This window comes from Protopterus annectens, chromosome 9.part0, assembly GCF_019279795.1.
Source record: "Protopterus annectens isolate FY-2018-M chromosome 9.part0, PAN1.0, whole genome shotgun sequence".
In the NCBI taxonomy this organism is placed as follows: Eukaryota; Metazoa; Chordata; order Ceratodontiformes; family Protopteridae; genus Protopterus; species Protopterus annectens.
Window position 1 is genome coordinate 593,529,585 of NC_056743.1, and position 23,684 is coordinate 593,553,268.

General features: G+C 40.4%; 1 protein-coding gene across 3 annotated transcripts in view; it reads left to right on the forward strand.

Annotated features, from left to right (window-relative positions):
* Positions 1–23,684, forward strand: part of EBF2 (EBF transcription factor 2) — a 418,171-nt gene that overhangs the window by 327,908 nt on the left and 66,579 nt on the right. For all 3 annotated transcript variants that reach the window (XM_044083149.1, XM_044083147.1, XM_044083148.1), the window contains exon 9: positions 6,628–6,758. In XM_044083149.1, coding sequence (XP_043939084.1) covers positions 6,628–6,758 — 131 coding nt within the window. The remainder of the gene's footprint in view (positions 1–6,627; positions 6,759–23,684) is intronic.

The window sequence follows — 23,684 nt, forward strand, 5'->3', positions numbered from 1 at the left end:
GCCTGATGATAAGAACAGTGACTACTGGAGGACCACAGTGGTCAGGTCTTGGTCTAGTACTCTTCAGCAGAGGACAGGCAGAACAAGGCCCAGCCTATTCCCTGATGCCATGAAGACAGGTACAGCTGCAATTGATGTCTAAGGAGTGGTTTGGAAAGCTGGTGGAATTAGGTTTCACTGCAGACATATACAAAGTACAACAACTGGGTTATAACTACCCTGCTGTAAGATACCAACTATGGGAATGGAAATTATGAAAAAGAGAGTAAGAGAAGGTTTGCAAAAGTTGCTCACATCTGGAATGGACCACTAGGAGAAGAGTGGAAAGGTAGTTGCAGCAGCAAACAGAATGCTGGGGGCATCCTCAAGGGAACTAGATTCCAGAAGCAAAGAGTTAATGTTTTTCACTTTACAGGGCCCTGGTCAGCCTACACCATAAGTATTATGTGCAGTTTTGGAGTGCATGCAAGGAGAGGGACATCAGGGTATTTGATGGACTCCAAAGGAAAGCCAGCAGAAAGATGAATGGGTACAAGTGAAAAGCTATGACCAGATACTAGAGGAGCACAGAAAAGATACTAGAGGGATGATAGGGGTGCAGAATAGAAGATATCAGCCTAACCAATAAGAACAAGGGCTCACAGACAACAGACTGTAGGAAACTACTCTCAAGTTCTCCAAAAGTTATTATGTACATAGGGGATTTCAGATATATGGAATGGACTACTAGAAAGAGTAGTGGAGAGGGAACGTATAAAGGCATTCAAAAGGATATGAGACAGGTGGAAAGGGTGATGGAAAGTGTGGGAATGGAGGACATGTACAAAGTAGAAGGCACTTGAATGGCAGAGAAGACAGGGTCTCCTTCTGACATCAAGCTAATTTAAAGGGATGAAAATGCACCTGCAAGTCATTTTATTTATTTTCACAAAGCCATCCAGATGTACATTAACAGCAGACTTTTTTAAAAACTCTACATCCATGTGTGCTTTTGGGTCCTCACTAGAATGACAGAGTTGCATGGGTCAGTAAGGAGAAGCTGCATACTTTGATTCATACAGAACTCGTGAACCTTCACGTCCAGCATGTTTATTCTGCACATGCTTGGTCAGTGGCTTTCTTGTGCTCATGCTACTGTCCATCCACAAACCACCGGTACTTGCTTGTCTATGAGGAGGGTAAGACTACAGTGAGTTTTCTTTTATTCTGTAATTGAAAATAGGTGCTTGGTCAATGCAAATTATTCTAAGGAAGTACTGGTCACTATATTTAGGCTGCATGATGATTTAAAAAACATTACTTTAATTTTAAGTAATGGTGGTGTTGATCTTTTGTGGCAAATTGACCAGCTAGCCATAAGTCACCCAAGACATTGTTTTATTGTGCTCCTCTGCACTCCCTATAGCTGCCTCAGACAAGCCCTCATTTGCAGAAAACCTCAGGTTGATGCAGACGTTATTGGATAGACTTCTAACTCCTTGCACTTTATCCAGAAATGCCTTAATGAGTATCCTGGGAAGATGTTGACAGAGTACTGGGAAATCCTTCCTGTGTAATGTGTCATTAAGAATGTAATGTTTGCAGCCTGGAAGCTTTCTATTATGCGTTTCCTGTTCCCACAAAAGCTGATACTCTCTCCAACCTCCCCAATGAGAAAACCTGGTAGGCTCATACATGATCTTTGTGGGTAAGTATATGTTGAGGAGATCTAATCACCTTTACACTGTACTGCCTGATAAGGAGCCCAACATTCTGTTAAAAGTGGGCAAGAGTGTTTTCTCCTCAGCTGTTGTGGGGTTCACATCCATCAAATGCATTTCTCACATGTCCAGTTTTTTTTATACTTACTATATTCACTTTTTAACGGGCAGAAACTACTAAGCACAAGCATTCTTTCCAGGGTGATCAGAGAACACTGTATGATTAACTGACTTGCTTGCAGTTGTACAGCAGATGAATGGAGGCTAACAATATCAAATCCTTGACTACAGGATAAAGCTCATTAGCCAATCATAGCCTTCATCCACAGAACTAAATTGTCAGGTTACAGTCCTCCTTATGTTAGGAACTAGGGAAGTTGCCAGGTGTTCCTCATTCTGGAGTCACCCTAACACAGTTTCTGCAGTGGACCTCCATGTAAGCTTCCACATTCTATAATGTAATTTAGACTGTGCTGACAGTATGCCTAGGCAGAAGGTTCTAGGTATGATCCCCCACAGGAAGGCATGGTTAACGCTGTTTGCCCTTAAGGTTCAGGTGTAATGTGCACTAGAGCAAACAGTACTGAATGTTAGGGAGTGTCTTCACAAAACATCCTTGTAGTTGTTGAATATACCAGGAAGAATAAGACGCCACCTTGTAGAATGAGGTGGGTCCCTAACCATCAGTCAAGTCCTGACTTCCCAGGACATCACATATATGTTATCCAAACGGGTGACGGTGACCCCCCCCCCCGTTCAGTCAGTATCTGGACTACAGGCTAGACTGTGCAGCTGTGTGAGTTTCACCCAGCTCATAGAGTCTAGGACCACAGCTTTTTTCATATGTTTATGGTCTGCCATGTCATAGAGAGGTCTACTACCAGAATGAACTCTGCTCAGGACACTATCTGCCTCCACATGGATCATGGGAAAAGCCAAGACCATTCTCCTAAAAGCAACAAGAATGGCTCTCCTACCTTTGGAATAAAGCCAGGGAGTTTAATTCCAACTTTTATTTCTTAGAAGAGGATAGAATTGTTCTTTCTTCCTTTAAAACAGGATAGAATCGTTCTTTCTTCCTTTAGAACAGGATAGAATCGTTCTTTCTTCCTTTAGAACAGGATAGAATCGTTCTTTCTTCCTTTAGAACAGAATAGAATCGTTCTTTCTTCCTTTAGAACAGGATAGAATCGTTCTTTCTTCCTTTAGAACAGGATAGAATCATTTTTTCTTCCTCATTCTCATTTTGAATGGCAGCTGTTTAGCTGAGCACATTTGGTAGGTGAGGATGGTCACTCTGGTTAGAGGTTATGTCCCTGCTGTGGTGTCCTTGAATATGAGCAATGCTTTTTAGGACAGCATTGTATGAGATTAGATAAGGATGTTCTTTAAGTCAGCTCTTGGCAAGGAAGTTTCATTGCAAAGTATTGCTGTTTAGTCCTCACTTCTGTGCTCATAGTGTTTACCAAGATGGTAGCCCTGTTAATAAGGCCTTAAAGGAAAAAGAAAATAATTTGCTCTTTTATTTCAAAGATTGAAGCCTACATCAGCCAGACGTCTTTTTTGAGTCCTAGTCAGCAGATTGCCTATATTTCTGTAGAGGTGAACACTGCTTGGTTTTATTCATTTCTGCCCATAAAGCGGAAGACGGCCCAAAGTATATGTGTGTGTATCTATATCCACACACATACACACCCACACACAAACACACACACACACACACACACACACACACACACATATGTATAAATGTATGGACACACATGCACGCGCTCACACACACACACACACACACATCTATATATATATATATATATATATATATATATATATATATATATATATATATATATATACAAATGTATGCACACACACACACACACACACACACACACACATATATATATATATAAATGTATACACACACACACACACACACACACACACACACACACACACACACACACATATATATATATATATATAAATGTATGCACACCTATGCACGCGAACACACACACCCACACACACACAAACACACATATATATATATATATATATATATATATATATATATATATATATATAAATGTATGCACACACATGCACACACACATCTATATATATAAATGTATGCACACACATGCACACGCACGCACACATACATATATATATATATATATATATATATATATATATATATATAAATGTATGCACGTGCGCACACACATATACACACACACACACACACACACACACACACACACATATATATATAAATGTATGCACACACATGCACACACACATCTATATATATAAATGTATGCACACACATGCACACGCACGCACACATACATACATATATATATATATATATATATATATATATATATATATAAATGTATGCACTTGCGCACACACACACACACACACACACACACACACACACACACACACACATATATATATAAATGTATGCACATACATGCACACACACACATACATAAATATATATATATATATATATATATATATATATATATATATATATATATAAATGTATGCTTGTGCGCGCACACACACACACATATATATATATATAAATGTATGCACACACATGCGCGTGTGCACACACAGACACACACATGCGCGTGTGCACACACAGACACACACATGCTATACTCTTTTGTTGTTTGCCTATAGTAACTCTTCCTTTTCTTCTACTCCACCCCCTGGGAAGATACTAAGAAGATAACAAGACTGACTGTCTCCTTCCACATCAAGAAGATATAAACTCTTATAGATTAAAATATTGTAACAAGTTGTTTTTACTTTTGTCTTTTGGCCTGGGTCATGTCTGCAAAGTGTCTTCTCACTAGTAGACCTAGCCAGTTAAGAAATGTATAAATATGTAAATAATCAATCATGCAGAATGTCTTGTGTGTGTTAAAATGAAGCAGTATAATAATGCTTGTAGTAACGGTCTAACTGAAAAGACAGAAACATAAATACGTTATATAAGGTCAGGAGACTCTTACACCATCTCACCAGCTGATGCTCTGTTTCTGTGTTATTACTTCTCATGTCACTGCTCATGCCTGAATTTCTGCAATATGATTCATAAATTTTTAACAACAGTATGATCATTATCCTACCTCTATCACTTTATTTTAGTTAATGAAGTTTGTTATGTTTTACTAATGCAAATATAAGTGCTAATTGTCTCATGATGATAGGTTATGGCTACTTTAGATTTTCAATTTTTTTTTTACTCCCCTGTATGCCTCCAACTGATCATTACCTATTAAACATCATCTCCTATAGCTCCAAACCCCCTAGTCCTTTTCACCCCTCCTGGATGGGGCTGCGTCTGATTAGAGTGAATGGAATGGGAGTATGGCTTAATAGCTGGCATTTTCCCCTGGCTGTGGCTGTCATGGGTGGAGTTGTAAAGTAGGAAGGGAAATGGAAAGTAGGACAGGGGGCACAGACTGGAGTTAGGATGCCTGCTGCATCATATATGCTGCATTGTACTAGGAAATGTTTTGTATGCCTTAGCTTCTGTTGACAAGCTGGGCTAACACCATTTAGGTGGGCATGCAGTGGAGCCAAGAAGAAAATTTATCCATTATTTGCCTGCTAACCCACAATAGCAACTGCTACTGTCACATCCCTAGTGTCAGCACTGGGGCTTGTGAACTATTGTGACCTCTGTAGCCCTCCCTTCATTATCCCCCTGAAAGAGCAAGCAAGCAAATGCCTCATTATTTCTCTACTATCTGGCCAGCTTCAACAATTTCCTATGCTGCTATTTGAACTTGGATTGCCTGGGTTGTATTCATAGCATGTCTCTGCATTCCAGCAGAACTGACAATGATGTTAAGGGTATGATGGAAATGCTCCGTGACATCATTCTCAGTTTATTGAAAAGATCAGTTTAACTTGTTGGTAAAGAGTCAGGCTTTAAGAGTAAAACACTCACAAGATTGTTTTCCACTGAAAATGTTTATATGCTAAGCTGCCTACTATTTTGAACATTCTTTTTTGTGCTGATAGTTGCAGATTTGGAAATGCAGTTTTGAGTTCATTTATTTGCTCTTTTGTCTAAGCCATATACCAGATGTTAATATCAGTGAGCTAAGAGGTACACAGAAACTGACCTCGGAGTGAAAGCAGTATTACAGAACTCTGGTATCTTTCCCCTGATATCCCTTCTCTGTCAGTGAGAAGGGTTGACGATCACCAAACTGACAATCTGACATTATTTCATTACAATGTTTTGTTTCCTTTTTTTCAAACCTGCTCTATATCAACCAAAAGCAGAATTAATGAACTGGAAGAAAATGATTGAATCAGTAAAGAATTTGCAGTGGTGTTAATATTTCCCAGTGGGCAGTGAAATGCTAGAGGAAAATCCCAGAATTCTGCACTCGCAAGTCATCCAGTTTTTCTTTGACTGATTGGATGTGATTGACTGGCTGCTCAGAGCAGGCTCAAGTTTTTGGAGTCCTGCCAAAGTTCTTCACCACCTCTGACCTTGTCAACATTGAGAATAGAGTGATGGATTGAGCTTGGATATGGCCTGGAAACCATATTGGGCTCCTGATGGGGTATGAAGTCCACCAGGGTCTGCATATGGAATAGCATATATATTTAATATAGTCAATAACACTAATAGAATATAATATGTTGTTTCTGTGAGCCAAAAGCAGGCAGGAGGCTGCTTTGTAAATTAAAAGCAATACTTCTTTCATATTTCAATAAGAAACAACTGTTGAAGTAGTCACTATGCAACACATTTCTTACTTTATTTTAACATAACAAAATGTGTTTGACACAGGACTGTAAAATAAAAAGTAATCACTGCTGTTTAATGTAGCATTTTAAGAAAATTTTAAGCAGTTAATTGTGTTTTTTCTTTCTTTAGCCACACCATGCATCAAGGCTATTAGCCCAAGTGAAGGTTGGACGACAGGAGGTGCTATGGTGATTATTATAGGGGATAACTTCTTTGACGGATTACAAGTAGTGTTTGGAACAATGCTCGTCTGGAGTGAGGTGAGTCAGCTGAACATCTGCTTATTTGGTGAACATTGCTTAATTTTCTAATTGCATAAAGAGTATTACTTGCTGTTAACATAATAACTTTCTCATAAAGAATAATATTTTCTGAAATGATTCTTTTTAAATTGCAGATTAAGTAACCTAAATGTTTGCTTTGTTTAGTCTGAGTATCAGCACAGTTTGGTACTACACTTTAGGTTATTATATATATTTGCGGGCATTTTCTCCCTCAATTATGATACTCTATACAACCATACAGCTTTACAGTGAATTGTCGCAGAACTCACACTGACTACAAGTGATCAAATAACTGTTCTCTTATAAAACACATCACCCAATATCATGAATGTTTCAAATACCACACATTCAATCAATATTCATGCAAATACAAACAAAATCCACACTATAAACAAAAATCGCACATGCATTTTTTTTCAGTTAAACATCATGATATATCCTAACTCATGAGATCAAATACCAGATGGGAAAGGGTATATTCCCAATCTCCACTGTACAGTGATCTTGCACAACAGAATACTGGCACTTCTCAATCAGATGTTCCAAAATCTCAATAGCTTGTGGCTTTGTTTGACTGTAAAACAGCTGTAAACATTTAACAGGCAGTTTATTTGATCAGCTGAATGGCACAGAGCCACACACATATACACACACATACAAAGACACATGCACACACACACGTGTGTGTGTGTGTGTGTGTGTGTGTGTGTGTGTGTGTGTGTGTGTGTGTGTGTGTGTGTGCACTGTGAGTGGTTTGCCTTGTGTTTAGAGTATGTATATCCTCCCTATGTCCTGATGTTTATGTAGGTTTTCTGGGTGCTGTGATCTGCTTCCACATCTGAAAGACATGACTTAGGTGAACTGGTGACTCTCTATACTGTCCACAGTTGTGCATGCTTATTTTGCCTGTGAGTGTGTGTGTATCTGTCTTTCTATCTATCTGTTCTACAAATGTACCCAAAACTCCAACTTCCTTCTCTTTTGCACCTTCTGTTGCTAAGGTGCCAAGTTATCCTTTGTTTTCTGCAAGCATATGGACTGCCCCACACAGAAGGACCTGCAGTGGCAAACAGACATAAATTGTATCCAATCTGAAGTGCACATTGCTGGATACCAGATTTCATAACTTTTAATTATGTTAACCAAAGTAAATGCTGCTGTAGCACATATATATTACTATAGTACCTAAACGTTCCACACGGGGCACACTATGCTCTCTAGTTTTTATACCTTTTAATAGCTGTTTAGCTGGTCCCTTCTTATAGTGTATAAAATATTCTTCCAAATGTTTAACCCTTGTGTATGCATGTACATTTATATGAATGCTTGTATGTTTTGGTGTGGGTATGTGTGTCTACATATATGTAATATATATATATATAAATATATATATATATATATATATATATATATATATATATATATATATAGTTTTTTTACATACACACACATACAAGAGTTTTTTGAATATTTTCATAGTGAGGGTATTTTTAATATCATTTGGTAGGTAGCCACCCAGTGGTGTGAACCTTGGCTCTAGAAGATTGTCACTGTTGAAGTGACACCCTGACCCCATGAGTAAAAATGAGAAAAGGAGTTGTAGATAGATGAATATATTATTTCAATTTTAATTGTTTCAGTTTCATTACTGTTCTTGGGTGAATTTAATAGTCTGTGAAAGTCTTTCACCGCTTCCTTAAAAATGCTGCAAATAAATATAACCCTAGGTTGCACAGTATTCATAGCTCTAGGCCCACATATTTGTAATGATGTACCATAGGAACATAAAAATAAAATTACTTTCAAGAGCTTCAAGGAACCTCCACTAACCTATATAATAAAACAATCAAATGTCCAACTGTTTCACTTAGTAAATACCCGTAGATAGTTTACTTTAAATGAAATAGCTAGTACACTGCCATTACAACATCCTGCATTAAACAAATGGTCTCCATATTAGAAAGACTTTCATGTTGTTATTAACTTTAGAATTTCCCTAAATACCTTCTGCAGATAGGTTCATAAGGATTTCTACTTTAACATTCGGTAGTTAAAAGAACTCATCATAACATTGCTTATTAAGTAATTACATTTAGCTCTTAGCTTTTTACTGCTTGACTCTATGAATACTTCTTCTCTATAGGTGGAGTAATTTAATGCAGGCATTTACTACCATCTTTTATTGTTATAATACCAAGTGTGCTTTCTCTATTCTACAGTAATTAGATGTGTATTGTTTTTTAATTGCTTGGAATTATAGCTGAAAAATATTTAGCCCAGTCCACCTTACCCCATCCACCAGTGAATGAATGAGTGCATAACTAGAAATGAAGGCTATGTTCTCTAGTGGTTCCAGTTTTCAAGCTTGAAAAGTACCTATGTCTCCTGATCAATGATTCATCATGGCTTCGCTAGGACATTCTGTCATTATGGCCTTAAAGCAGATTATGATGTCATGTCAGTCATGAGAGTTGCACAGTCAGTGGACAATGGCATTGGCCTTAGACAGCAATGATATTGCAGCTGCAGCATTCCTGACTTGTCTAAAGTATTTTGCATTTATGGTCATACTTTAGAGTCATCCAAATGTGTACTGTAGGACATGATTACACACTTTTTTTATCACTCAACGGGTAGAGAATAAATATAGACAGCATGCTTAACCAATGTTAATTCTTTCATGTATGTGTCTAAACAGTGGAATTCTCAGTGGTGGCCACAGTTCTGTTCACTTATTTTTAAACCCTTAATTGTGGGTAACTGCTAGCCCACATTTTCATACCATTTCAATATGACATGGGAATCTGTAACGATCTCTAGTACCATTTCAATATGACATGGAAATCTGTAATGATCTCTAGTATTCTTAGGTACAAGGTTTAAGTGTGAGAATGATTTTTTTATTCACAACTGTCTGTAAAAATGTAATCTGGCTTTGAATGTCACGGCAATAAATTAAAAAAAAAGTTATGAGTATCTGGTCTCATTTCTTCACTTTAAGCTTGAAATGTAGACAGTTCTTAGCAATTTATCAACTGCATGATTAATAATTTAATGGGTACTGTGTATATGATAAAAATACCATTTTTATCCAGTCCATACTGTAGCGCTTTGTCGTATTCTGTAGCTTATAGAACAGCATTGTGCAGGGATGCCCTCTGTGATGTAGTCTACAGATTTATAACTCCATTGTCTGCTCTGCACACAATGTAATCAACTGCTAAGTAGAAGTATGTGGAAGTACACAGCTTTTACCATCCAACAGTTCCATTATGGATGTTTACATGGTGCACAAATATACTGTTCTCAAAGTGGAAAGTTTAAAAAATATATTTGAATTAAACAACGGCAGGGCCAGCAATGGATTTGACATATGACTGCTAAAAACTATTATATTCCTTACAAGAGTTTTTTCAGCTTGTAATTTACTTCTAATATAAATATACATTGAAGATTCTCTCTTAAGATTCTACCCGGATGTCCATGTTATGTTTAATTACATACAGTGTCATGCTGTATATATTATGATATTCTCACTTCTTGCATTTTTATTACAGTTGTGCATTACTTTTCTTTAAAAGTGGGCAAATGATCTTGAAAATCAGGAAATCAGGCAATATTTTTGCTTTCTCTACAGGGATAGGGAAACCTGTATGAACTAATAAATTCAAATGGCAGAAGGTTGGGTAGTTAATTATACTCCTTTGCTGTTATGTATAATGATATTTTCAGAAATTTCATCAGTTATATTATGAAATTAAAAAAACTGCTTACTTAGAACAGAAGCCTTGGGTTGCTCTGTACCTGATCCATTCATTCTTCAGTTAAATAAGTTACAGTTGAAAATTTAATACAAATATCAGACTTCAGATGTTTAAGCTGAATGTGATACCCAAAAATGTACATGGTTTAGCACTTTTGGGGCTATATTAGAAACAATTTATGCTGGGAAAAAGACAGTACTGTAAATTTACAAGGAGTTACAGGATGGATGTAATTCTGACAGTACCCTGCAGACAGCGCATGCAAAGTGTATAAGGCAAATATATAGGTGAAAAGCCAGTCATTAGTATTCTGTAGTTTACGTAGATCCCCCTCCTCAGAAAAAAATTGCAAGACACAAATTTCACAGATAGTGAATGTGTAAATTGTCAGAGCATGTCTGTAAATCACAGTGTGTCAGGTAATAAAGGGTATGCATCTTAGTACCTTTCAGAACCTAGGCAACCATAGAGTTTGCAAACAACAGGGCATGTCCCACATGGTATTTTGTGTCACATTCTGATGACATCTGTTATCTATGACATGGCTACCACTCCCATGACATGTATGCTTTATTTGGTAAACAGCCGCATCCCTAAAGGGTCCTTAATGATGGAGGCCACAAAGCCTCCCAAGCATTATTGTCTATAATATGTGTGTATCTTACTCTAGATCTAGATTTCTCTCTTTCTCACCATATATGTTGTGATGCCCATGCCCTGGCCCAGCAATCAAGGAGCCTCAATTCTCACCACTAATACCAGAGAGGGCATCTCATACAAGAGGAAAGGATAACAAATACACACAGTAAAGTACAATTTCCCTTAAGTGCACACAGAGATCACAGTCAGTCTGGGGCTGGTTGCTCCTTTGCTCACCAAATCCCCAATAAGATTCCCCTCTGGCACAGCTATAGGGTCCAGATCTCAGCCTAGCTGGCAAGCTAACCTCCAGTACACTTTGTCCAACCAGTGCTTTGTCTCCCTGCCCAAGTAGCTGACACACACACAATTTGAGATAAGTATTTATACAACTTCACAGACACTCCTGGGAAAGGCTGACACAGATTCTCCAGCCGTGCCCCTTTACCCAGATGATACGGTAGTAATTACTGCCACCACCAGCTTATATTTATCAGCTACCCAAAGGCCCTTAAAAGGGTGTCCAGTTATTACTGTGCAAAATTATTATCCAATAGTAGTGTAACGTAAACAATCTTAAGGCTTTGGAAGGGTTTATTACAGGATCACTTATAAGCATGCAATGTACTCTAGAGCTTAATTATTTCTACATAAACCAGCCACAGTTAAGATGTTTTAAAAATATTTAATAATAAATACTAAAAACACAAGGCAATACTACTACACCACAGTGCTATTTAAGAGTTCAGAGATCACACAGAAACTTAAAATAAATCAGTAGTACAGTTCTGACATCACAGAAAAACACTTGGTTCTTCTTCTTCTTTTGGCTTTTTCCTGGTTAGGGGTCACCACAGCGGATCATCTGTCTGCTCATGATTGGCAGTGGAGTTTTACAGTGTTGAGTTGCCAGCCCGGCACCCAACCTTCCACAGAAGGCAAACGCATACACTCACACCTAGGGCCAATTCAGTGTGTCCAATCTACCTACTGCATGTCTTTGGGATGTGGGAGGAAACCGAAGCACTCAGAGGAAACCCACGCGATCACAGGGAGAAAAACACTTGGTTCTAAACTTTCTAATTTTTAGTTATTTCTACAAGAAAACACACTTCTAAGATAACTTACGCAAGACAAAAGACAGTGCTGTAGGTTAGATGTCCAAGATCAAAATGCTTCATAATTTCTGGTTGTCACTGTTTAAATTGAAACTGCAGTTCAGATAAAACATTACATCATCTTTTTCACCCTTCCTGGAGTTCCCAGGCTACACATTAACTACATTTACATTCCTTTACACTTAGAGCAATAAAGGACATTCCACATGTAAATTCTGGTCATTAACTTTAGCCTTAGAATAATAGGAAGGAAGCCTTCCTCTAGCCAGCCTGGATCCGACTTGTAAAACATCAAAGGCAGTGGTGAAATAATTTTAATTTCAAAGGAAAGATTTGAAATGCTTGACTTAGTTTTTCTTACAGCAGATGGCCATGTTGCCACATTGTTGAAACAGCATTTCTTTACATTTAAGACACTAGCCTGTATTTTACATGTATATTTACAAATGCCAGAATTATGTATCATATTCTATTTGGCTAGGCTGGCAACCTTCACCCATCTTCCCCAATCTTCACATCTCTCCCTCCCAGAGAACTCAAGCTAGTTTTTCAAGTGACCCTTGATAAATGCCACTTGAGAGGGTTAGGTCTAGCTGGGTGTTCCTCATCCCATTCCCTGTCTTGAGAGCCCATCTGCATTGGCATTGCTAATCCCACTGTGGTGCTGCACTGACATATCATATGCTTGCAACCCCAGGCTCCATCTTAGCAACTTAGCATTTTGCTGACTGGCTCTGTTTAACCATGTTAGAGGGTTGTGATCTGTCATTACATTGAATTTTCTTCCATACAGATAAGGCTGAAGTTTCTGCAGTGCCCACACTATTGGCTAGACATTCTTGTTCTACAGCTGCATAGCATTCCTCCCTGGGTTGGAGCCTACGACTGAGATAAACCACTGGGTGCTCTTCCCCCTCTAAAGAAATCTGGATAAGTACAGCCCCCACCCCATGGTTTGAAGCATCCACTTGCACAACAGATTCTTTGCTGTAATCTGGACTGGCTAACACAAGGGGTCCTCCCAAAGCTTCTTTAAGCTTCTGGAATGCCTGCTCACATGCTGGGGTCCACACTACCTTATCTGGCCTATTCTTCCTAGTCAGGTCTGTGAGGGGAGCAGCTATGGTACTATAACTGGGGACAAACTTTCTGTAATACCCTGCTGTCCCTAAGAATGCCCTCACATGCTTTTTAGTAACAGGTGCAGGCCATGCCTGAATGGCTTCCACTTTGGCAGGTTCTGGCCTTATCTTACCACTCCCCACTCTATATCCTAGGTAGGAGACCTCTGCCATATCCACCTGACATTTGCTCGGCTTAATGGTCAACCCTGCCCTAAGTAGTTTGCCCAGCACCTCCCTGACATGCTGAAGGTGCTCTGGCCAGGAATGGCTGTAGATGACAATATCATCTAGGTAAACAAGGGCAAACCCTCCTGCTAGGATATTATCTACCAGCCTCTGGAAAGTCGCTGTGGCATTCTTCATCTCAAAGGGCATCTTTGTGAACTCATACAAGCCAAAAGGAGTCACAAACGCTGACTTCTCTCTAGCACTGGGAGTCAAGGGCACCTGCCAATATCCCTTGGTAAGATCAATAGTTGTAAGATACTTAGCCCCACCCAGCTGCTCTAGGGCTTCATCTGTCCTAGGCATGGGGTAAGCACTCAACTCTGTGTGACTATTTAATTTTCTGTAGTCCACACAGAACCTGGTGCTGCCATCCTTCTTTGGCACCAGCACCACTGGGGAGGCCCAGGGACTGTTGGACTCTTGAATCACCCCTAGTTCCAACATCTCCTGTACCTCTTCCCTCAGAGTCTGTCTGACCCTCTCTGCCACCCTATAAAGGCCTGCCTAATAGGCCTTTGGGGTCCTGTATCCACCTGGTGCTGCACCAGGTAGGTGCACCCTGGTTTTCCAGTGGACATGCCCTCAAATTCCTGCAACACTGCTCGGATTTCTCAAACCTGGGTAGGAGATATCTGTTGGGATATTGCCACCCCTTCCACTGAGGGTTCAGCCCGAGCCTCACTGAGAAGATCAGTCACCAGATCTCCCTCAGACTCCTCCTGCAATCCACTGCAAATGCTCAGCACAAGGGCCTCCCTATCATGGTAAGGTTTCATCATGTTAACATGGTACAATTTGTGCCCCGGCCTTCTGCCTAGCAGTTCCACCATGTAGTTAACATCACTTACCTTTGTTACCACCTTGTAGGGTCCCTCCCAAGCTGCTTGCAGCTTGTTGTGTCTGACAGGAATGAGAACCATTACCTGCTGCCCCACAGCATACTCTCTAGTTTGAGCATTCCTGTCATACCACACCTTTTTCTGTTGTTGGGCTTCTGCCACGTTCTCCTGGGCCAAGCCCATGTGTTCCCAGAGCCTTGTCCTGAGGTTTAGGACATATGCCACAACAGACTCCTTGTGAGACTCACCTTCCCACTCATCTCAAATTAAATCGAGAGGCCCCCTCACCCTATGCCCATACAGCAACGCAAAGGGTGAAAAACCTGTTGATTCCTGGGGAACCTCTCTGTAAGCAAACAACAGATGGGGAAAATATTTGTCTCACTCCCTCTTAAACTGGTCAGCAAATGCCCGTAGCATGGACTTGATTGTAGAGTTTAACCTCTCAACAAGACCATTAGTCTGGGGATGGTAGGGGGTGGTATTCATGTGCTTCACCCCACAGGACTTCCACAGACAAGCCAGTAGGTCTGACGTGAAATCGGCACCTCTGTCAGGCAGTATTTCTTTTGGGAAACCCACCCTGCTGAAAATCTCTAACAAAGCATTTCCCACCTTCTATGCCTCAATGGAGGACAAAGGACTGCCTCAGGGTATCGTGTAGCATAATCCACTACCACTAGGATATACTTTTTCCCTGTGGAACTTGGGGTACTCAGAGGACCCACAATATCCATACCTACCCTCTGAAATGGCTCCTCAATCACAGGCAAAGGCATCAAAGGAGCTCTCACCTTGTCTCCTGCCTTGCCTACCTTTTGGCACTTCTCACAGGCACTGCAGTACCCTGTTACATCTCTGGAAATTCCAGGCCAATAGAAGTTCTGCATAATGCACCTCTTTGTATGTTTTATGCCCATATGACCTGCAAAGGGAATATCATGGGCTACGGCTAGAAGCGCCAGACGGTAGGCTTTAGGGACTACCAACTGCTGTATTCTCTCAACTTCTACCCTCCCTCGGGGGTCCACACTCTGTACAGTAACCCTTTGTCCCAGTATACAGATTTCCCCCTTCCCTTGACAATCAGGTGTCGCCCTAGCTACTTGCCTCAGGTCTTGCAATGTAGGGTCTGAGAGCTGAGCCTGTCTCAACTCTCTCCTTGTAACCCTTCCCAGCTCCCCTTCCACAGGAAGTCTGGCATCCTCTGACAGTGGTGCCTCACTGTCAGGCTGGGTACTACTACTCACCTCTACCTTTGCAGTCACTCTGTCCAAGGGACCATCAGTACCCACAAGCAGCTGTGGCTCACCTTCAGTCTCACTGCTACAGAGTAGCTCCCTCCCTGAAGTAACCACCTCACCAGTCCTGGTTGCAAGTATGCAGTCTGTCTGGGTCTCCCCCAGGCTACCAGACTCACATGCTTGTCTTCAAGCCTGACTGCATGTAACTGCATAAGCACAGGGTACTGCACTATCAAAATCACTCCCTGTCAGGACATCTGCAGGTATATCCTCAAACGTACCTACTTGCTGGCTTCCTTTTCCACCCTCCCAGTCAAGGTGAACCCTAGCCAAAGGTATTTGGAATGGGATCCCTCCTAAATCCTTGACTAGAGTAGACTGCCCAGGCAAGTAGTGCTCCTCTGTAACCATTGCAGGCTTTACAATGGTTATATCAGAGGCTGTGTCTCTCTTGGCAATGGCCTCTTTGCCATTCACTACAATACGATATAGCCTCTGGTGGTAGTTTAGTACCCCTGTTGTCTCAAGACAACCTACTATTGGCATTTTGTCTTTCCCACTTACTGGCTCCCTCATCTTTGGTTCCCCACCTTGCCTCCATGGACACCTGTATGCCACATGGTCCCACTGGTTGCATTCAAAACATTTAACCCTTGCTCCTGGACATGTACCTGGACTAGTAGCTTCCCCTGCTACTGGCAGATTCTATTGGGGCAGCCTGTGCTGCCCACAATGGGTTCCTTTAGACCCATAAGCAGTACTGGGGGTCCCCTTCCTGTGCAGGGCTGCCCTGCTTGCCAGGTATAGGTCTCCCTTCTTTCCCAACTCATCTGAAGTAGCACATTGTCTATCAGCTAACCAGATCCTCATGTCCTCAGCCAAAGTGCTAAGGGCTTTTTCCCTCACCAAAAGGTCTGCCAGCCCTTCAAAAGTAGTGACCTGACATCCACTAACCCAGCTATGAAAATAAGTGCTCAGTTCAGCAACATATTCACCCACACTTTCATCTGCCTTGCGTCTATGCTCATTAAACTTTTTCCTATACATTTCAGGTGTTAGCTTAAAATGTTCTAAAAGACATTTTTTACAGCAGTATAATCAAAACAGACAGCATCAGGCATTTTTGATAAAAATGTTACAGCTTTCCCATGGAGTAAGGGGGTCAGGAATCGTACCCAGAGCCTTTGGTCAACACTATACTGTTTGCATACCCTCTCAAACATATGAATGAAACTATAAAATTATCCCCCTCTTTAAACTGTGGAAGAAATTTACTCACCTGTTGTGCTTCTGGGTCCAGTTACTCCCTTCCCTATTACCTTCATGACTCTGGTGAAGATTCAGCATTTCCCTCTCATGCCTCCTCTGACGCTCCTTTTCTTCAACTTCTATCTCCAAATGCCTGGCCTCCAACTCAAGTCTTTTTAGCTCCAGATGGATTTTTAAGTCCACTGCAGAAAGGCTGAGCTGTCTATTCTCCGGGGATTTTGTATCTCCACTGCCAGTCTGATTGTCCTTCGCAGAAAGGTTGAGCGGTCCACTCTCTGAGAATATTGTATCTCCACTGCCAGTCTGATTGTCCTCCTGGATGCTGTTTTCTGATGCAGATGTAACCAAGGCTGTAGTCAGGTCTGCCTTAGTCAGGTTTCTATGCACTAGTCCCCTGGCCTGGTACATCCCCACCAGCTGGCTCCTTGTCAGCTTTCCATACTCCTCTGCTGACATGCTGTCTGCTCATCCTGGCTAACTAAGTTAACAAAAGAAATAAAACAATTGTGATCTGAACTCTTGAGTATTCACTGCATGGCTGATTTAGATTACAAAACACCTTCAGAGATCACTGCACATAAGCTACAGAGTTCACTCTACCCACACCACTACAAGCCAATTAGTATTTGCCAAGTAATTAATATGTGATGTGGATATCCACCACCACTACAAATGTGAAGTGGATCCCACCACTGCAAACCACATGTGACACCCGTGCCCTGGCCCAACAATCAAGGAGCCTCAATCCACACCACTAACACCAGAGAGGGCATCTCATATAAGAGGAAAAGATAACAAATACACACAGTAAAGTACAATTTACCTTAAATACACACAGAGATCAGAGTCAGTCTGGGGCTGGTTGCTCCCTTGTTCCACAGGTCTCCAATAAGACTCCCCACTGACACAGCTATAGGGTCCAGATCTCAGCCTAGCTGGCAAGCTAACCTCTAGTACCCTCTCTGTCCAACCAGTGCTTCATGACCCTGCCCAAGTAGCTGACACACACACACATTTTGAGATGTGTTTATAAAACTTCATAGATACTCCTGGGAAAGGCTGACACAGATTCTCCAGCTGCGTCCCTTTACCCAGACTGTACGGTAGTAATTACTGCCACCACCAGCTAATATTTATCAGCTACCCAAAGACCCTTAAAAGGGTGTCCAATTATTACTGTGCAAAATTATTATCCAATAGTAGTGTAACTTAAGCAATCTTAAGGCTTTGGAAGGGTTGATTACAGGATCACTTATAAGCATGCAATGTACTCTAGAGCTTAATTATCTCTATATAAACCAGCCACAGTTAAGAGGTTTTAAAATATTTAATAATAAATACTAAAAACACAAGGCAATACTAATACACCACAGTGCTATTCAAGAGTTCAGAGATCACACAGAAACTTAAAAGAATTCAGCAGTACAGTTCTGACATCACAGAAAAACACTTGGTTCTAAACTTACTAATTTCTAGCTATTTCTACAAGAAAACACACTTTTAAGATAACTTACTTAAGACCACAGACAGTACTGTAGGTTAGATGTCCAAGATCAAAATGTTTCATAATTTCTGGTTGTCACTGTTTAAATTGAAACTGCAGTTCTGATAAAACATTACATCATCTTTTTCACCCTTCCTGGAGTTCTCAGGCTACACATTAACTACATTTACATTTTTTTACACTTAGAGCAATAAATGACATTCCATATGTAAATTCTGGTCATTAACTTTAGCCTTAAAACAATAGGCAGGAAGCCTTCCTCTAGCCAGCCTGGAGCTGCCTTGTAAAACATCAAAGGCAGTGATGAAATACTTTTAATTTCAAAGGAAAGATTTGAAATGCTTCACTTAGTTTTCCTTACAGCAGATGGCAATGTTGCCACATTGTTGAAACAGCATTTCTTTACATTTAAGACACAAGCCTGGATTTTACATGTATATTTACAAATGCCAGGATTATGTATCAAATTCTATTTGCCTAGGCTGGCAGCTTTCACCCATCTTCCTCAATCTTTACATATGTTAAAAGTATTAATGCATCTATCTATCTGTAGAAAGAGGGTATATATAAATTCATGGAGTGTAAAAAACAGTCACAAGAAAGATCTTGATAAAAAACAATGGATAAGAGAACCTAATCACTGCACAATAAATTAAATTAAATCAAGAAAATGGAAAGCGAGCTCCCTATTGAAATGCTGGCACTCTAAAATGCCGAGTGCTGACCCCCCCCCCCCGAAAAAAAGGCTAAAAACACAGGAGACATGTGAATATTGAAAATTGCTCTTCTCCTTAAAATATGTTTTTGCAAGGGGGGGGCAAGCCACCATGCACCTCCAATCTGAGGGGGAAGCTCCCCACACCCCAAAACCTATATATATATAAACTGAGATTGCCATACCTTGGAGAAAAGGGAATATTCTGAGAAATATAATCTCAGATTTAGTATATGCAAGTCTGTTCTTCCAGCCATTCAGTCTCTGCATTTTGCGACTCAGTCTAGTGGTTCCTGACATTTCAAATGGTTTCCTGGAAAGTGTTTACATGAGAGGCTGTACTGCCCACACCCCCGTTAATTATATTATGATTTCACTATCACAGGAAAAAGAAAGAAGTATATATAAACAGATACTACACACAGACACACACAGAGGCACAGACATTCTGAATAATTGTAGTTGCCCCAAAACAAACCATACTGGCAGTAATTCCCAATACAAAAACAAAACTACATGTTCCTGTTATTCTTAACAGCAAAAAAGAAAACAGAGAAAATGTTTACATACAGGGCTTTGCCCTCTTATTTACAGTAACCCCAGTGCCAGTTCCAAAACAGAACCCACACTCACACTGATTACCATTACAAGTATGAATACTGTGTTCAAATGCCATAGTTAATAGTCAGCAGTAGCATATCTAGTTAATAGACTTCATCAACAACTTGTGCAGACTGCTGGCAAACTACACATTTGACCATTTTAGTGGGTCGCATAAAAATATACACACATATATCTCAAAAAAAAATAAAAAATATATATATATATATATATATATATATATATATATATATATATATATATACATGGGTTTACTTTGTTTCAGTGAAAGCTCATTTCAGTGAATTTGAATTCACCCTGACCAAATCGCTAAAAGCTCAAATTACTGAAAACTCATTTCACAGAATCTCATTTCAGTGAAGTGAAGTACTGGCACTGTGTAGAGTACTGTAAGGCAAGTAAAAGGTTTATGCCCTTTTCCCCACTGTAGTGTGATCCTGGAGTTAGTATATATAGTTAGGGGGGGGGTGTGGGGGAGCACAGCCCCCCACTTAGTTTGGGTATACATTGTCTTCTGGAAAGAGTTAGTAATTGGTGTTGTAAGTATGCATGTCTATGGTTTAACATGTATTGTTTTGAAGCTTTCGGTGAAATATGATATAAAATCAAACTAGGTGGGGGGGCTATGCCTTCCATACCCCCTAACTATATATACTAACAAAAAACTTTTTGGCGTATATATATACTAACTCCAGGATCCAGTGAAATGAGATTCAGTGAAATGAGTTTTCAGTAATTTGAGCTTTCAGCGATTTGGTCAGAGTGAATTCAAATTTAGTGAAATGAGCTTTCAATGAAACAAAGTAGACCCATATATATATATATATATATATATATATATATATATATATATATATATATACAGAGAGAGAGAGAGATCTATTTTTATATATAGATACACACATGCACACATTGTCTCACCAAAGATCGAATATTTGTAAGAGCAAAAGCTGAAAGGGAAATCACTTTAGAGTGAATCTAAAGTGATAGAAAATGCAAAAAAAGTAAAACTTTTTTTACAGGGTAGCAAGCCTCCCTGCACTCCTCACACCCCTTGCTAATTATATATACCAACTCTATATGCACAACAGCACCGCTATCCTGTACAAGAGGCTACCGGCAAAAACACCATTTGAATGAATGTTTGCTTTTTCTACACCAGAAAAAAGCATTTGCTCATGTGAATATTTGCCTTTTCAAATATTAACCATGTATAATTGCACACACACACACATCTAAACATATATGTGTGTGTGTGTATAGCCCTATATACCAGTATCCCTCAGCAGGAAGGCATTAAACTGGTATGCAGCTACCTGCACAGGCACACTTTGTTCACCAGTTTAAGAATAAAAATGATTAGGGAATTACTGGTAGTAGTGCTCAACAACAACAATTTCATTGTATTCAACAAAGAAATTTACCAGCAAAAACAAGGAGTAGCCATGGGGCCAAAATGGTCCCCACATATGCAAACCTCATCCTTAGCGCATGGGAGGATGAGACCCTCACCCAGCTGCAAGGATTCAAGAAAGTTAGTCTGTATCAATGCTTTATTGACGACATCCTATTTTTGTGGAAAGTCACCAGCTCAGTGCTGGAAACCTTCCTTCAGGAGATTAAAGACAGCATCCGGTTCCTATAGTTCACAGTTTCTGGATGAGGAACTGAAGTCCAGTTTCTAGATCTGGATTTAACTCTGGATTCCCAGTCCAAGAGTTTCAAATCTACCCTCCACAGGAAGAGTACCTTCTGAAATAACTACCTTGATATCCACAGCCAGCACCCCCCCCTTCATGAAGCAGAACATCGTGAAGAGGCAGTACATACGGCTAAGCAGAATTATTAGTGAGGAAGATTCTTGACACCTAAAATGCCAGTTCCTCAAGGACTTCTTCCTGGAAAGGCACTATCCAGAGGACAGAGTCTTCAGAGTCATGGGACTGGTAATTGCAAGGAGAGAAACCCTGTACCCACCCATCCTTAAACACGGATTACCCTCAAAATTCAGGCACCAGAGGACACCACCCCAAGGTTTCCCTTGCCCATCTCTCTAGATGCTACCAACATCAAAGACATCCTCATTAAAAACTAGGGATTCATAGCGGAGAACCCAGAGCTAGCCTGAATCCTTGGAAGCCAGCCAAAATTCTGCTACAAAAGAGTATTTCCCTCAAAGCCACTTTTGAATCAGAAAAGAGGCTGCAGGGACACACCTTTGATACACCCCCCAAGGCATGCACCAATGCAGTAAATGTCACTGGTGCAATTTTATCATTCAGACCCCCAAGGTATGTCTCATTACCCCACAGGTAGTTATTCACATAAAAGCCCATTTAAACTGTGAGACCCTCAACGTGGTTTTCATTGCAGTATGCTTTCAATATGAAGCATACAACATTGGAAAAACTACAAGACTACTTAGGATCCAGATAAAAGAACATGTGGGCGCCATCAGGAAGCGAGACCATTACAACGGACTAGCCAGGCATAGTATGGCCTGTTCCCAGTTCGCCGGATTCCAATTTGCAGCAATTGAAAAAGTCACAGATTCCCTAGGGATTACTGACCCCCTTTGGGACACAGACAACTTACTATTAAAGAGTTAAAGTGGCAGATGCACCCCAGGTCTAAATGAAAACCTGAGCATTTCCAGTGTCCTTAAATAGATTAGGTAACTCCTTAACCCATCCCCCACCCGCAACACCAGTCAAACATTAAGTCTAGGTTCATGGATTAGGGAACTCCTTAACCCATCCCTCGCTCACCACACCAGTTAAATAGTAAGCCTAGGTTCACTTTAACTTATTTTCTGATGAAGTTCGACTGGAAATTATATAACGGATGAAAGTACTCAAAATGTGATTTAAATGAATAAAAGATCGAATAAAACACCAAAAATAGCCTAGCGTCTATATAGATTCATAGGTTGGTACTAGGCTATCGGCCCTAGGGCCTATACAAGCCTAGCCAAACAATTCCCTGGATATTTCTTCCCACAATATTTTCTTCCTTGGACCCCTGTTTAGCAGGGCGACTGACATGATCCCCGGGGTGAATTTCCTATCTTCCATCCAATCATCAAGGTTCCTTTTGAAGAGGGACAAGGAGGTGCTCCATTTGACCTGTATGGGTAGTCTATTCCAGAGTATGGGGAGTCTCTAAGTGAGGAACCTATCCCTCCAGCATGTTTTGTTCATTGTGATGACAAGGTTTAGATCCCTGGAGTGTGTGGCTCTGAGGGAATGGGAGTTCTTTAAGTGGAGCATGTCCAACAGCTCAGGGTTTGACATGGCCTTGTATGTTAAGCAGAAATTGCCTCTGAGTAGATGATATGCCACAGAGTATAGCTGGAGTCTTTTTTAGATGGTCAGCATAGGGCATCTGCTTTAGGCCTGTGATTCTTTTAGTGAGGTTTTTCTGCTGCCTTTCCAGTTGTTGCAGATGTCTTGAGAAGTACATACCAAACGGGGCATTGTACTCTATAATGGGAGTAATAATGGATGAGTACAGTGAGACAATGACCTCCTTTTTTCTGGATGAAAAGCCCTTGGTGATGAGGTGTGCTATATAGAAGGATTTTCTGACTGTTGTGGCAATGTGGTTATCGAAGGTGAGACCACTGTCCACCTGTGTCCCTAAGTTTCTCATCACACTTTCGGTGTTTAGTGTACTCCCACCTATATGGTAATTCATGGGTACATGGTTTTCCCCAAAGGGGATGACTATACATTTCTTGGCATTAAGCTTTAGCCCATGGCTCTGGCACCAAGCATCTGTTTCTGTAAGTCCCTTTTGCAGAATATCCACATCATTTGGGGATTCAGTAATGGCTCC